At 34.8% G+C, this 18,472-nt stretch overlaps 1 protein-coding gene across 1 annotated transcript in view; it reads left to right on the top strand.

The window, feature by feature from the left end:
• Positions 1 to 403: 403 nt before the first annotated feature.
• The window catches only part of LOC126886909 (eIF-2-alpha kinase GCN2), a 274,664-nt gene continuing 256,595 nt past the window's right edge, over positions 404 to 18,472 (top strand). Inside the window, exons 1-2 of the mRNA XM_050654067.1 lie at positions 404 to 615; positions 9,891 to 10,060. Of these exons, the coding sequence (XP_050510024.1) occupies positions 559 to 615; positions 9,891 to 10,060 (227 nt within the window). The 5' untranslated portion in view covers positions 404 to 558. The remainder of the gene's footprint in view (positions 616 to 9,890; positions 10,061 to 18,472) is intronic.

Raw genomic sequence — 18,472 nt, 5'->3', positions numbered from 1 at the left:
GATGAAGTGTTTTTGATGAGAAAAAACTACAATTTTGTAATGATGAAATTAACCTATTTGACAACTGAGAACCAGGCAGAGGCAGAGGAGAGGCAGGCTGCTAAACTTTTAATATAGAGATGTGACATCAAAATAACGGAACCAATTCTTAAGAGTTACCTTAAGGGCCGGTACTTTCAGTCCCGATTCCCGATTAAAACCCCGGTTAACTTGTGGTTTAATCGGGACAAAAAAGTACCGGCCCTTAATCACACTGATTTTAATAGACCCTTATATTAGATGTGGCAATCATGTCAAGCTGTCAAACAGAGGGCCGATTAATAATTCATAGACATTCTTATTATGTCTATGTTTTCATTCCGTGGAGTCACATTTGTCTAAAAGTGAGGTTATAATATTTGACATAACACATGATTAATTTGTTAATATCAACAAGAAAAGTATTCAAAAAAGTATTTTATGTACATGCTTTTTACTTTGAGAAGTGTTGAGTAGACAATTTTTACCTTTAATATCTAAGAAACAACTAACTATTTTGTAATTTATAAAAATGTAAGAATGTCAGGGGAAGAATCTACCGAAATTCGTCAAAATAACGAGTTAGAAGCTTTACAAGTATGTACAAAATAATTTATTATATGCATGATAATTTTTTTTAGGAACAGGTATTAAATAATTGCATCCGATGACTGAATATTAAGGTGATACCTATATTACACAATTGTATGTGATGTGGATGAACATAATATTTGCTTTAAACCATTGTAATTTGTTACATCATCATTATTTCTTTTGCACCCCTATCATTATAAGCATCGTCATTGTTTCTACAACCCTAAAGTAGGGCCTTTAGCTTGCTAAGTCTTTTCTGCCCCTCAGTCCTATTCATCGACAATTTTTGTTAAGTAGTTTGTTGCACCAATTTTCCTTGCACCAACTCCATCGTTATCCTTCCATCTAAGTTTAGGCCTACCTAGATTTTATATCTATGCACTATGGATAGCGTTTCTCTCAAATTCCTTTCATTTTGTGCTAGATTAGTATGTATTTTATTTATATTTTTACTAATAACAATTGAACAAAACTGATATGGATATACAGTAGAACCCCGGTTATCTGTGTGCCGATTATCTGGGTTATGATTTTCTATTTATTTTTTCTGTTATCTTTTTATGGTAGATACATATGTAGGTTATCTGTGTGCCTATTATCCGGGTTATGATTTTCTATTTATTTTTTCTGTTATCTTTTTATGGTAGATACATATGTATGTATATACCTACATATATTATGTATTATATCTGTGGTCCTAAGGCAAAACCCGATATGTCAAAAAACGTGATTTTGTAGCAGTTGAGTTTAGAAGTTCACGGTGTTGTTGTAATAGTGGACATATCGGAAACTAATTTTATTATCTACTGGTTACATGGATGCGTTTAGTCATGTAGGGTTTTGTCATCATATTCTTCATCGCTTAATGTATACACCTATTGGCATTAGAAACGAAAAATTGATAATTTTTGACATATCGGGTTTTGCCTTAGTACCACAGATATTTACAGTAAGCACCAGCCTACTAGATATGTGGGTAAGCACCTAATTGCTATGCTTATGGGCTAATCCGGTTCATTCTCAGATTTGACTTTCATCCTTTTCATGTTACAGTCCAGAAACTATTCAATATAATTGTTTTTCATACAAAAAATACGTTAATTAATAGTATTATTACTCTGCTTTAAAATAGCATTATTCAAACACCAAGAATATTACAATACTTAAAAACTTTTACAACTTAAACAAAATGATAACTATAAACGTCAAAATTGGATCAGCTGTATTTAATACAGCTGATCTACTATTCGTCAACTTTCAATGTTAATATTCAGGTTTCTATACATTTTCTGACTTTCTAAACATCACTAGACATAAAAATAAACATTGCATCAAGTGAAGGGTCCAAGACTATAATAGCCCAATGTTCCTGTGTTTCCAGTAGGGTGGCGCTTACTTTATAGGAAATAAATGTTAGGATTAGGGAGCATCCATACGTCGAACTTTTTAATAATCTCCCCTCCCCCGTCATTCGTCGTTTAGAGATGACCCCCCCCCCATGTCGACCTCGTCGTTGCAAGTCACGAGGGGCAGGCGTAAAATCTTGGTCCAATGCTATTTAAATGCATTAATTTTTTTCGAATCCTGAGAAAACTAATAAATATATTTGAAAAATTTAAACGCAGAATAAAAGATTACATTATTACCGAGGGTTGAAAGTCCCTTAGAATAAACAAAAGGTTTCTTTTGAATGAAATATTTGAAATGAAAAATGAGACAAAATTTTCTCTTTTTTTTTTCACCCCTGTAACTTATTAAAATAAACATTATAGATGTTTTCAGGAACTTTTGGCCCTCGGCAATAATGCAGTCTTTCAATCTGCGTTTAAATTTTTCAACAATCTTTATTAGTTTTCTTAGTATTCAAAAAAAATGAATGCATTTAAATAGCATTGGACCAAGATTTTGCGGGGTATGCTTTCTTAACTGCATCATATAAATCTTTATATTTATTTTGTTTTGATTTCGATGCCATTTCTTCTTAAGTATAAATACGACTTACTAACTAAATAGAAAACAATATTTTATTTCTATTCGTTCTTTCAGACCTGTTGTTTCACACACAGTATGCAGCACATAAATGAACTAACAATTTATAGACCGGGCAGTATCGTCGCCCCCGCTAGCGAAATTATTCCGATTCGATTTTTTTGCACAAACTTACTCAAAAAGAGGTCCTTATAACATACCCACAGGGTGCCGGGCGGTGCCGTGGTCGAAAAATTGTTTAAACAATTTTTTTTAAACAAATTCACAAAAATAGTGTTTTTGTTTCGAACAATATTTTTTCAGATAATTTGGGTCATTCTGAGCAAAAAAGGTCTATTGTCATTTTTCTCTAAAATTGATTGTTGTCGAGCTATATGCGATTAAAAATTTGAAAAACGTGAAAATAGCCATTTTCAAGTCTTAATAACTCGATTAAAAATTATTATTATGAAATTCAAAAAGTGACCAAATCAAGTTTCAAACCCCTTCTTCAAGGTCCTGAAGAGATTTTTGTTATTATTTTGTTACAAAGCTGCTATTTTTAATTATTAACAATTAGCGCTATAGTCCAACTGTACCGTCGCCCCCGTTAGCGAAACTATTTCGATTAGATTTTTTTGCACAAACTTACTCAAAAAGAGGTCCTTATAACACATCCACAGGGTGCCGGGCGGTGTCGTGTTCGAAAAATTTTTTAAACAATTTTTTTCAAGCAAATTCACAAACATAATTTTTTTATTGCGAACGATTTTTTTTTAGATAATTTGGATTATTCTGAGCAAAAAAGGTCTCTTGTAATTTTTCTCTAAAATTGATGGTTGTCGAGTTATATGGCCATTTTCGCATTTTTCAAATTTTAAATCGCGTATAACTCGACAACAATCAATTTTAGAGAAAAATCATAAGAGACCTTTTTTGCTCAGAATGTCCCAAATTATCTTAAAAAAAATTGTTCGATGTGAAATAATTATTTTTGTGAATTTGTTTAAAAAAATTGTTTAAACAATTTTTCGACCACGGCACCGCCCGGCACCCTGTGGATATATTATAAGGACCTCTTTTTGAATAAGTTTGTGCAAAAAAATCGAATCGGAATAATTCCACTAACGGGGGCGACGATACATCCTGGACTATAGCGCTAATTGTTAATAATTAAAAATAACAGCTTTGTAATAATATGACAAAAATCTCTTCAGTACCTTAAAGAAGGGGTTTGAAACTTGATTTTGTTTTTTTTTGAATTTTATAATAATAATTTTTTTCTACAACCGTTTAATAATATGCTCATTATTCGCTATTTTTTTCATAGATAATAGCACTCATTACTGTACCCGTGAGTAATAGTTCATTACTCACGGGCTGAAGTTACTCACGGGTCATTACTCACGGGCTGAAGTTAGGTTCAAGTGGCGAATATCACTTTTAATATTAGTCTTATATAAACTGCAAATAAAATTACTTAAAACTTGTTTATTTAATACAACAATTATTGTAATTTATATAAATAATTAACTTCTAAATATTTTTAAATGAATTTTAACTGTAACAGTGTCAGTATATTTTTTACGTTTATAGATTGTTTACTAAAAATTTTGATGTTTATCATTTATTTTAGTGACAGTGACATTGGCGCATTTTGTTTGTGTTAACTGGAATTTATAACTAATATTGTGTTTATGGTAGGGGAGCCCAAGCGGGGATTTTTGCCTTCACTCGAGCACGTCAGATTATCATATGGAGAGAAACCTGGTACCCTGCATATGTACCTCTACCATATATTGGCTTTTAACACAGGGGAGTTCGTTAAGGGGGGACCGAAAAACAAAATCTATCCTTAAAAAAACTCGAAATTGTCAGATTAAGATAAGGTAAGTTAAGTACATGCGAAAGAGTGTATATTTCAAAAATCTGACGATTTGAGCCGGGTGTCAACTTTTTAATGTAGCGTTAGAAAAAGTCGTACGAGACGCTAATATAGATAGCAGGGGAACAATATTCAATAGATCTGTCCAAATTCTAGCATATGCAGACGACGTGGACATTATAACAAGAACCAGAGCGAGAACTGCGGAAATCCTAACCGAGCTAGTAGCAGCAGCAGAACAAATGGGGTTACATATAAATCGAAATAAAATAAAATTCATGGCGACTAACACAAACACAAGAGCTGGAAATATTGACGCAGATCTAATCATCAATGACCAAAACTTCGAAGCTGTCAAAGAGTTCATATATCTAGGGACATCGGTTAACCCCAATAATAACACATCAGAGGAAATAAAAAAACGAATAATAATTGCAAACAGGTGTTATCATAGTCTATCAAAGTACTTAGCTAACAAACGTCTGTCTCAAAAAACTCGTATAAGGCTGTATAGAACATTGATAGTCCCTGTTCTCACATATGGATCAGGGGCATGGACGCTAACTAAAACAGATGAATCCGCTCTGTCGATTTTTGAAAGAAAGGTGCTACGTAAGATATTCGGAGCGGTCTGTGAGAACGGAATATGGAGGCGTAGATATAACTTTAAACTGCAGAATATCTACAAGCATACGTTTGGTGGAAAAGATATTATCACTATAATTAAGCGAAACCGCCTGCAGTGGGCAGGACATGTAGCCCGGGCCCCTGAATCGAACATGATAAAAAAGATTCTAACAGCGCAACCCGTGGGAATGAGAAGACGGGGTAGACCAAAGCTGAGGTGGATGGACGGGGTAACACAGGATGCCGAGAAGATCGGAGTCGGCAACTGGAAAATGCAAGCAAGGGACAGAACAGAATGGCGTAGAAAGCTTGAGAAGGTCGAGACCCTCTAAGGGCTGTAGCACCAAGATGATGATGATTGAGCCTGGTGTAAGGAAATGGAGGGGTCCCAAAGTTTCACAAGAAAAAAGCGAATATTTCGCGAAATGAATGACAGATGGAAAAACTAAAAAATACGTGCTCAATATTTTTTAAAAATCTATCGAATTATACCAAACACAACTTCCCACGGAGAGGGGTGGGGGGTAAATTTAATATTTTAAATACGAATCCCGCGATATTTCGCGAAACGAACATCAGATCGAAAAACTGTAAAATACACTTATTTAATATTTTTAAAAAATTATCGAATGGCACCAAACACGACCCCTCACGGAGGTGGGATGGGGGGTTACTTTAAAATCTTTAATAGGAGCCCCCATTTTTTATTGCAGATTTTGATTCCTTATGAAAAAATAAGTAACTTTTATTCGAAATATATTTTCGAATTATGCACAGAGGGCGTTATAATCGGAAAAAACAATTGTTGGAAATGGAAAATTAAATTAAAAAATGGCAAGCGCCAATGGAAAACGTTACTTAACTTTTTTTGGTTTTAGGACCTACTCTTCACAACCCAATAGGTCCCCAAAGCGCTCGAGTGACTGCACATTTAGCATACTTTGCTCCCCTACCATTACTTTTCAAGTTATATTGTGTTAAATATGTTATAACATAATATTATATATAGTTATATTATTATATTAAATATAGTTAAATGTAAATACACATAACTATATGAAATATGTCCACCGACAATAGCAATTTCCTATTTATTAGATTCGCTGACAGTAGGTACAAATTTATGCTTATAATTTTTCAGAAACGAATAAAACTTGGATTGACTATTTCTTGTTGTATTTTTACAATAAATAAGAATTTGGTAATAGTAGGCAACCAATTATTCAGCCTAGGGGTACACAGCATTTAGATATTTTTCTAAATTATTATAATTTAAATCTCGCATAGTTGATAATTATATTTTTTACTAATTAAAATAAAAAAGGTCGTAGAAAAAGTATAGTATTCTACTTGCATGTAATGGCTATTACATGCTCGTTGAATAATATACTATTAATCGAGTTATTAAGCCATGAAAATGGCTATTTTCGCATTTTTCAAATTTTTAATCGCATATAACTCGACAACAATAAATTTTAGAGAAAAATGACAGGAGTCCTTTTTTGCTCAGAATGACCCAAATTATCTAAAAAAAATTGTTCGAAATGAAAAAATTATTTTCGTGAATTTGTTTAAAAAATAGCTATTTGTATAACAAGGGAGGAAAGTGCTACTTTTCCTCCCGAGAATGAAGTTCAATGCCCGACGCGTAGCGGAGGGCAGTAATCATTCAAGGGAGGAAAAGGCACTTTACTCCCATGTTATACATATGGTTTTTCCACCTTCCTCAAATTAATAAAAAGTCATTTTTCATTTTTACTTAATTTATTTATGTAACTAACCAACAAAATTTATTAAATCTAAAACTAACGAGTAGGTACAATATATCTGTCAACTGTCAAATATAAGTCAAATTATTAATGTAAACATTGTTAAATCAAAATATCAATTTACTGTTTTTTACCATTCTGCAAAATACAGGGTGTTTTATAAATATACAGGGTGTATAAAATAAAGGGTGTTTTATAAATAAAATAAACTATAAAATGTATAGATACTTACGTAATAGAAAATAGATATTGTACAGGGCGTCAATAAGTTATATTTCATGAATGAAATACCATGACGTCACTAGGGAGGAAAAATATTTTCCTCCCTAGGGAGGAAAAGTACAACTTTCCTCCCTACAATCAGGTCCGGAAAAGTATACTTTCGGTAGAGGTAGGTGGAAAAATTGTTTAAACAATTTTTCGACCTCGGCACCGCCCGGCACCGTGTGGATATGTTATAAGGACCTCTTTTTGAGTAAGTTTGTGCAAAAAAATCGAATCGGAATAATTTCGCTAGCGGGGGCGACGATACTGCCGGGTCTATTAATATTTTTTTGCTTCCAGACGTTGTTCTGTATATACAGTGAGCACGTAAAGGTTGGAATTAATTCATTTCCTCGAGAATGGACCATTTTGGAAAAAAATCCCGAAACAGATCAATTTTTATTTTTAAATTACGACTTTTTGGCATATATATCATACTAGTGACGTCACCCATTTGGGCGTGATGACGTCATCGATGATTTTTTTAAATGAGAATAGGGGTCGAGTGATAGCTCATTCGAAAGGTAATTAAATTCTCTATTGAGTAGTATAAACATTAACATAATTATTTATACAAAGTGTCGAAAAAAAATTTTTTTTCAATTAAATTTATTGACAGAAAAAGAAGAATGTATCTAATTTATTTAATTCAAAATACATTTTACTGCTCTCAGAAGACAGAAAAAAATGTTTATATGAAAAATAATCATTGCTTTTCGCTTAAATTAAATGTTCAAACTGTCAAGAGGCAGGTGGGTGGCTGCATTAATATTGAATTTAAGTAAAAAACAATATTTATTTGTTAAATAAACATTTTTTCTGTTTTCTGAGAGTAGTAAAATGTATTTTAAATTAAATAAATTACATACATTCTTCTTTTTATGTCAATAAATTTAATTAAAAAAACATTTTTTGGACACCCTGTACAAATAATTGTTAATGTTTATACTACTGAATAGAGAATTGAATTACCTTTCAAATGAGCTCACACGGCCCCTATTCTCATTTAAAAAAATAATCGATGACGTCATCATGCCCAGATGGGTGACGTTACTAGTATGATATATATGCCAAAAAGTCGTAATTTAAAAATAAAAATTGACCTGTTTAAGTATTTTTTTCCAAAATCATCCATTCTCGAGAGAATGAATTTATTCCAACCTTTACGTGCTCACTGTATGTAGAAGCGATTGTTTAAACCCAAAAAACAATGTCTTATTGTTTGTTGTCCTGTACAAAAGTGCTACCTAATATTATTTTAACGCCGTTACTGATAAAAACGAAATGAAAAGTATGCGATAAAAGTATCTATAATAGAATTATTCTTTTTAATTTTAACAAAGGTATATTTATTCGTAAACGTTTTGTCTTATTTTCAATTTCATATCAAAAACTATACGTTTTTATATGAATATCTGATACTTTAATGCTGGTAGAAGCTAGTAAAAAATTATTTTTATAGACACAATAGCGACAAATTTAAATATACCAATATATTAAACGACGTCGAATGGGCACTCATACCCCCCTCCCCCTGTCGTACTCCGTCGTAATAAACAAGCCCCCCTCCCTCTTCTCAACGACGTAGTTTATGGATGACCCCATATCCATACTGTTCATTTATCCGTGGCATATCTGATACCGAAGAGCATGGATAATCGGGGTTCTACTGTATAGTACCATTATGGAAAATGGAAGTTCCAACACTTTTCTGAAATCAGGAAAAAAACTTCACATGGAGTTTTATGAAAATTTGATACAAAATCAGTGCAAACTAATTACTTGGGGGTTTTTGTGAAAGCTGATCACTAATAACATGACTGTGATGGTCTCATCACTTGGTGACCAAAAAATACCTCGTGTCCTGGAGTTTTGTAGAAATTCGATACTTGGAGGTTTTTGCGCTCACTGAATACGAATATTATGTTGTCAATGGTCTCTGAGATACATGGTGCCCAGGAGCGGACTCATCTACAGCAGTTTTATGAAAATAAGATAAAAAATCAGTTGGTTCTGCTCAGCAGGTGCCCCGAAGACCAGGATAGGGGGAAAGTAGTTTTCTGTAGTTTCCTACATTCATTGCACAACAATACCTATTCCTAGGTGAGGATCTAGCCACAGCAAACTACCACGCGTTTGCCAAAAAACAAAAAATCCCAAAATCCTGTGAGAGACTGTTTGTTCCAAAGACTTGTGTTTTCGTTTCAGACTTCATACCTAATCTGAAGAAGAAAGAAATATGAAAGTAAAAAGCTTGTCTGAGCGGTGGCATCAACGTGGACCATCGTTTGCTCTTTGGATGTCAAATTCCCTTCTATCCCCAAAACTTCTAGCCCCAACTGTGAAGAGGAGACAGAGCCTAAACTCATTATAAATGACGTGTCACGATTCCGAATTCTGCCCCGAAGACCATATCTGACATGATATTCATGTTCAGCGATCCCAAAAACCTCCAAGTAACGAGTTTGCACTGATTTGATATTGATATTCTACAAAACTCCAGGAGTGAGGCCTGTAATGGTCACCAGGTGCTAAGTCACTTCAAAATGCATTTTCCTTGTTCAATAATGCAATTTTCATTTGGTCATCCTTATTTTTTTTCACAAAGTTTCCTAAAGCTTTTACGAATAGAATGCAAAAAGTTCCATTGAGATTGATCCAACTGCAAAAATTTGGTAAGTTTTGGGCTTTTCACTGCTTCATTGCCTCACCTATTTTGTCTGAATTTTTGACAATCTTTTGTTTCATAATATTGTTGTTTAAAGGCGATCTACATTGAGAACCTAAAAGATCTGCGCAAAAAAGCAGTATGGAACAAATGGTCACCTTTAAACCTTTCCATTACATTAACACCTCAACAAGGAAGCTTGGGAACAACTCATATTTACGTCCAAGTTGATATGCATGTGATATGTGACGAAAAATATCCAGAGAGGTAAGCATAACATTTGCTAAACTATCAATCCTAAATATTGTGTCATGATCATTGTTTTAAGTGGGCACGCCAGGTTTCCCCAACATGACTCTAGCTTATCGGCAGAGTCTACGAGAAGTGTTCGTGTAAACTGAAGCTGTAATTACAAAAAAAAAAAAGAAATATGTATGTCTTTGTACTCACTTTATAACGTTTAAAAAATTACGGGATCTGGATTTCAATGCATATTTTTTTTATAATTCTCGTATCAAAGTTACACGTGAAGTTAGTCGTATTGATGACAGTTGGAGAAACATGGGCGACCCGTTTAAAGTTACCAATATTAGTAAAAGAAAATATGGTTATAAATACATTGATGAGCGCGCTAATAACCGGCAAAATCGCGCAAAAGATGGAAAACATTATACATTGTGGAACAAAAAGAGATGAAAGTAGTGGAGGTGGAAATGATCGTTATAAACGTATAAATTGACATTACATTACATAGTTTCCCACCTTTAGACGTCTGTGACAGGAGTATTTTATAAAATTCTACTGCCACAGTGACAGTTATCATACTCGTCTGATACTTCTAAAGGTGGGAAACTATGTAATGTAATGTTAATTTATACGTTTATAACAGTCATTTCCATCTCCACTAGTTTCATCTCTTTTTGTTCCGCAATGTATTATGTTTTCCATCTTTTGCGCTATTTTGCCAGTTATTAGCACGTTCATCACTGTATACAAGATTATACTTTCTATTATGAACAACTTCAATTAATAACGAATGTATTTTATCATAAATTATTACTAAACCGTATAATTCCAATCAATACACATTGCTCATCAAAAATGTAAAGATGGAGTCATTTTTGGTGAATATACAAGGTTTTCACAGATAGAGCACATTAAACTTATCTCTGAAAATACATAATCGGGTTTAAATGTGAAATTGTGGACTTCCTCGAAACTACACACACACATACGTGGGCAGTCCGATAAGTACTTAGCATATAAAAGAAAAAGGAAAATTTTGGAGAAGTGGCAATTTATTGCTCTACATAGTCTCCTTTTATCTCGATACACTTGACCCAGTGATGCTCCAACTTCTTTAACCTTCGGATGACCAAGCGGGGGAAATTGTGACCCCAGCGTATGTTTTTCTTTAATAAATTCAAAAGTATTTTCAATTTTTAACTCATTATTTTTTTATTTGACTTTAATATCATTCTAGATATCTTCATATTTTGAAATAAAAAAAATTCCCTATATTTTACGAATAAAAAATATATTCTGAAGTTGATGTTTAGTAAAATAGCGTCTATTATGTGTAATTACAAGTAGTTTTACGCTAATGACGTCGACTTTGCAAAGTAACAAGACACTTACTCAACATACACACTACACATGACACTAATACTCATGTTGTGACTGGCTGAATGACATAAAGTACATGCCAAAAAAAAAATCTTAATTTTTTTGTTAATTGTCATTTTTGACATTTTTGACCTGGGGTCATTTCCCCCCCCCCTTGGTCATCCGTGTAACAAAAAAAGGTTGGTGATCAGAAGGTTAACCCGTCTGAAAAATACCTTTTCTCGAGATCTGCAAAATAGGCTTCCGTGACGGCGATGACCTCCTCATTCGACTTATATTTTTGCCCAGCGAGTGTCTTTTTCAAGTTTGGAAACAAATAGTAGTCGCACGGGGCCTAATCTGGAGAACATGGTGGATGGGGCAACAGTTCGTAGCCCAATTCGACCAATTTGGTCATGGCGACGGCGGAGGTGTGAGCCGGTGCGTTGTCATGGTGAAAGAGCACTTTTTTCTTTGCCAAATGGGTCGATTTTTCTTCAAATCGGCGTCGAATCGGCCCAATAATTCGACATAATAAGGCCTTGTGATCGTTTTGCCCTTCTCCAAGTAGTCGATTTAGATCACACTTTGTGAATCCCAGAAAATGCTGGCCATCACCTTCCCGGCCGATTGGACAGTCTTCGCCTTCTTCGGAGCACGTTCGCCGGGTGATGTCCACTCTTTCGACTGTTCCTTAGTTTCTGGTGTATACCAGTGAATCCATGTTTCGTCGACGGTTATGAAACGACGTAAAAACTCCTTTTGATCACACTTAAATAGCGTCAAACACTGCTCTGAAGTGGTCTCACGGTTGCGCTTATTGTCTTAAGTGAGCAAACGCGGCACCCATCGCGCCGACAGCTTTCTCATGTCCAAAATTTCATGCAGGATATGACCTACGCGGTCTTTTGAGATGCCTACTGTGTCAGCTATCTTGCGCACCTTCAGTCGGCGGTGTGCCAATACAAGATCGTGGATTTTTGTCATGTTATTCTCCGTGGTAGCCATTTTCGGGGCACCTACGCGTGGCTCATCAAAAACCGACGTTCGTCCACGTTGAAACTCATTAAACCAATTTTTGACAGTTGCCATTGAAGGGGAAGAGTCACCGTACACAGCATCCAAGCGCTCTTTGATTTCGCTGCGTGATTTCCCTTCCAAAAACAAGAATCGAGTCACCGACCGATATTGCTCATTTTCCATTTTATTAAAATCCGCGGACACGCTGACTCTCGCACGCAATCACAACAATACTATAATTTCGATTTGGCTGAAATTTTGACATTAGCCGTTTACGAGAACGCATTAAATGACAGTACACTTCATTTGCGATAGTGGCGCCATCGGGCGGAGAGGCTAAGTACTTATCGGACTGCCCTAGTACACATACTCGTACATCCCCAGCCCCGGGGATAGATGTGTTCTAATGGAACAGTGGGACCCACATGCCCGAAGAAAAAACCGGTCACACTCCGTAATGGAGCGGTACCTACCTGACCCTCAAGCTATACTACATACCGAATGGGGAGGCATTTTACTTAACGTTACTTTGTATGCCCTGGGTAATGTGACATACGCTGTATTACTTCATGTGGTTAAGCCACCTGATTTTAGGGGTAGCTTAGAGGAGCTTTTCTTCCTATTAATGACTTAGTTAATTTATTACTTGACTTTGGACTTGTGTCCTAAAAAATGTGTGTTCCGGGCATCAAGGCACTGACCTAAGTCAGTGTCTCGCTGTCCAGACTTTGTGTGCTCGGTCACTTAGCCGCCAAATCGGCAAAATAAATTTTGTTCTCGACGGCTGAGCGCCCAAAAGGTGTGGCCATCAAGCCCACGTCTGTCGGTACGTGACCGCGATGCTCAACTTCCACGACCATGGTAAATTTGACATACCTGAAGGGTATTTAGTGCCTGAAGGACGACGTCTGTGTTTGCAGTTAAAATATTTGTTTGTTTTCTGATCTGTTACATCATAGAGGTGATGTCAGACTGCTATAACAGAAGGTTATTATGTTGACTATCCCGTGGCTATCTCAATTCTTTATTCTTCTTAAGGGTTTTCTCAATATCCAACTAACTGCTGTCTGGGCCGTCTATATACTGTTCTTTGGTTTTCGTCATAATAAGTCAATTCTCTTAATATGCTCGGATGGTTCCTGATATTGTTGAATACTTCGTGTGCTCTTTTGTCTATCATTCTCAGGACTCTCTTTTGTTGCGTATGTCCAAATTCATATCTTAATGGGACATATCCAAGTTTATTCAGAGCTTCTCTGATCATGTGGTTTTGGATGGTCTGTATTTTTTCTTGTTTGTTTTACATGTGTGCCCCCATGTGGCCGAGGCGTATGTTAGTGTTGACAAAATTATACAATTTGCCATCCCAATCTTTGTCTTAAAGGGAAAGGCCCAAAATGTCGCCTGTCAAAAATTTCAATGTGTTTTAAATGTACTCATTTTTTTCGAATCCTGAGAAAACTAATAAGTATTTTTGAAAAATTTAAACGCAGAATGAAAGATTGCGTTATTACCGAGGGCCGAAAGTCTCTTAGAAAAGAGAAAAAAATAAAAAGTTTCTTTTGAGGGAAATATTTTCAATTAAAAATTACACTAAATTTTCTCCTTTTATTTTCACCCCTGTAACTTATTAAAATAAACATTAGAAAAGTTTTCAGGGACTTTCGACCCTCAGTAATAATGTAATCTTTCATTCTGGGTTTAAATTTTTTAAAAATACTTATTAGTTTTCTCAGCTCTTTCTCAGAGGCATCTTTCAGTGCGTCACAGTTTTTCGATTTCTTTCTAACGCATTAGGTTGGAAGTGACAAAAAAAGGCACGTCCGTGATTACAGTCATTTGTAACATTTATTCTAGTTGATAGATGGCGCTATAATCGAACAAAAAATTATTTACGAATAGAGATGTTCACTAATTTTTAAATATAGTTAAATTCAATAGATTACAAGGTATATAAAAACGTAACAATCATAAAACTGTTTAAAAATGTATATTTGTTAAGATAAATGAGTTCATAATGTTGATTTTCTTGGAGGCTAGAAAAACGGTACCCTGCAGCGAGGCTACGGTCTGTGACGTCAGCAGTCGTAACGTCTTTGATCGACGACTAGTTTTGTATACTTATTTACTCAGTGTATTTGAATGTGCGCAGTTTTTTACGTATTTAATTATTAAAAATAAAGCCAAATAAGTGGTGTTTTGTTCCTGGGTGTGTAAATACATCAAAAAACAGTTCTGACAAGATTTTTATTACCGTTCCAGCCAATTTAAAACAGAAAAAGAAATGGTTTGTTGCAGCTAGAACTTAAAATAACTAACTTAAAGAACTAACTTAATAAAATAAACATTATAGAAGTTTTCCAGAGACTTTCGGCCCTTGGTAATAATGTAATTGTTCTTTCTGCATTTACATTTTTCAAAAATACTTATTAGTTTTCTCAGGATTCGAAAAAAATGAATGAATTTAAATGGCATTGGACCAAGATTTTGCACCTACCCCCTTAAAGAGTAAATGAAAAAGTTTCGGGACCTCAAATTTGTATTCCTTAAACTGAGATATTCCTAAAAACGGGATTCTAATAATACATACAGTAAAAGTAAACCTTGAAATAACTACATGTGGATGTAGGTATGACTTTATATTATATTAAAATCATTAATAATTTAGTGAAAAGATTGGTTGAAATGAAAATGTATAATACCCAAGTTCAAAAATATTTTTTACCTTGGAACAGTTGTCAACTCGAAATACGAAACAACCGAAATAAGATCTAGAGTTGAAAAGGACATAGCAACATTTAACAACATGCATGAGAAATATTTTCACCCATTGCGACATAATATCTCTCCCACTAAAAATGCGGCTGCTAAAATGTTATTATTTCCGGTCTTGCTATATGGCGCATAGGCCTGGACAATAATGGAAACATTAATGAAAAATCTTCGAGATGTGGGTGTACCCACGTATCCTCAAAATATCCTGGGCGACCCACACCAACGTACAGGTATTGCGTCGAATGGGAAAACAAAAAGAAATCTCTTTTACAATTAAGAAACGAAATCTTAAATATTTCGGTCATATCATGAGGCATGATAAATATCGTATACTCCAACTGATAACGCAAGGTAAAATAGAGAGCAAACGCGGACCCGGAAGAAAAGGCACTCGATGACTTAAAAACTTACGCCAATGATTTGGACAAAAATCGATCTAGTTATTCAGAAACGCCTCAAATGAAATTAAAATTGCCATGATGATAGCCAACGTCCACAACGGACAAGGCACATGAAGAAGAATAAAAATATTTTTAATACCTAACCAAGGTAAAGTAATAACCAGCCAATGTATGTATACAATATGCATGCATACAACTTTCTCTATTTTTTTTTGTGGAGTATTAAGCATTTATTTTTTTAGCTTAAAGAAGACATGGAAAATTATATGAAATATACACTCAGTAAAGCTGTGGTAGACTTATTGTTTTACACGATGCCAATAAATTATACACCATTGTTACATCTACACTACAGTCGGTAGTTTATACGAATCGGCTTTCTGAAAACCTTCTTCCATTTTATTTGTTTATTTTTGTAAAACCCAAAATATGTCCTTACAAACAGTCTATCCACTTTAAACTAAACAAATTCACTATAAAACTCCACTTTAACCCTGATAAAACAAGAAGAGAACAAAATAAAATGACCTGAAACGTCAAACCGGTAAACAGTAACACTATGAGAATGGCGCGCGCTTGGGGTATGCAACTAGTGACGTCAGGCCAATAGAGAAGCGTTCTTGAAATTTAAAATAATGCTAGATTTCTAATAAAGATTTTTTATAGAAAGGCTTTTTCAATTTTGTTGATATTTTGGACAATTATTCCTAGGGTGTTTCTTAATCGTTTTACATGTTTGAAATGACTTTTTAATTTTTTGTGAACATCCCTATTATATATACGACTATAATCTGTACAATTTATAAGACTATACAAATCAAAGAAAATACCATTTTATAAATGAAATAAACACAATTAATTTGTTTTTATACCAAATTGCAAATAAAAGGGATATACTGCAATACTCTTTTCATATTTGGCTGATTACGATTCTGACAACTGTCAGATTTAACTAAAATGTCATGTTATAAAAGTGTATTATCACGGACTTACCTTTTTTCTGTCACTTGTGACGCACTGAAAAATGCCTCTGAGAAGGACCATACATTTAAAACACATTGAAAATTTTTGACAGGCGACATTTTGCATATTTCCCCTTATATCTCAGTTTACTCTTTCGACTTATTAGCGATGAGAGTTCACTCTTAAGTGCTTAAGCTTTGTTGGCCACTTGTGTTACGTGTTCTGTAAAGGTAATCTTTTTGTCCAACATTACGCCTAGTGTTTGGCTTAATTTGACCATTTAATTTGGGTATCGAATGGGGATAGTACCTCATTTGGTCTGCCTCTTCTTTTTTGCTACATGACGGCCTGTGTTTTGTCAGGGTTGGCAGCTATTTTTCACTGCGCACACTCCATTCTTGTAGTTTGTCTAGAGCTCTTTGTAGGTGTCTTGTTGCTAAATCTGGGTGGGTACTGCTAAAAGCTATCGCTGTATCATCTGCGTATAAACTTAATAATCTGGGTTCAGTTGGGGTGTCTGCTATATATATGGTATGTATATAGATATGGCGATAATACCGCTCTCTGCGGCACACCAACCACCATGGTTGCAAGTTCGGATAGGGTTGGCCCCATTCGAACTCTGAACCTCCTGTAGCCTAGGTATGACGAGAGAAGACATGTCATCGCCTCACTATAACCATATTGATTCATTTTATACAGCAGGCCGTCGTGTCAGACTCCCTAGTAACTGTAGCTGATCTACACATCTGAAATATTTACAGCTCGCTATACCTTACTGTGACGAGACCTGGACAAATTACTCCAAAGAATTATACACTTCGACACTTCAAAATATGCATCAGTCTCAGAACCCAAGAAACATGCAGTCGGAGAGGCAGAACCAATTACTTTACGAGAGCAGAAGTAGAGAAGGCTCACAACCAACTAAGAAACAAAAAACCCCAGGGATCGATGGTATACCAGCGGAGACTCTAGAATCAACCTTTATCCCTATCCATAAAAAAGAATCACTAACAGCATGCAGCAATTATTATAGAACCATTGCCCTTATTCCTCGTGCAAGTAAAAAACTTCTAAAGAACTTTATATTTCTTGAGGTAGCCGAGGAACAATGCAGATTCGTATCAGGAAAAGGAATGCGTGGGCAGATATTGAACACCAGATAGATAATAGAATAAGTGAGGAAACACAATATATCAATGCTGCTTTGTTTCGTAGATTGTTTCGCGCACAAACGCTTTTGTTTCGGGTAAATAAGATCCCTCTGGAGTATAATGAAAAATATGGGAGTACTCAACTACCTAGTTAGCTAATAAGAAATCTGTATGATAAAAACTCAGCCAAAGATAAAGTACACGGAATACATTCAAGTGTATTCAAAACAAAGAAGACAACTCGACAGGGCTGCTTACTATCACCATTATTGAACAACATATTATATTTTGAATATATTATGAGGAAAGTACTCACTATGGATGGAGTAATCACTATAAGAGGCAGAAAAATCACTAACTTACGATAAGCAGGTCACACACTTATACTAACATTGAATGAAGTCGAAATGATTATCACCACCCAACGACTAAGCGGGACAAGCGAAGATCAGATCAACACCGAAAAAACAAAAATATTTATCGTACCTAGACAGGGCAAATAATAATCTACCGCACATACATCAAGTACCGAATTTCGAAGCAGTGGACACATTTTTTATATACTTGGGCTCCCTGATAACCAAAAATTTTTTTAAACACTTTTCCATATTGTGTTATATAAAGGTACTTGACTCTTGAGCGAAATTCATATTTTTTAACCTACCTCATATACTATTAATAAAATTTGATATCTGATGCTTGCATCTCAGGTCTTAGATCATTTTTTTGTTCATAAAATTAATAATAAAAAGTTTTCC

Source organism: Diabrotica virgifera, chromosome 6 (genome assembly GCF_917563875.1).
Source record: "Diabrotica virgifera virgifera chromosome 6, PGI_DIABVI_V3a".
Classification (NCBI taxonomy): domain Eukaryota; kingdom Metazoa; phylum Arthropoda; class Insecta; order Coleoptera; family Chrysomelidae; genus Diabrotica; species Diabrotica virgifera.
This window is presented reverse-complemented; position numbering and strand designations above follow the sequence as displayed.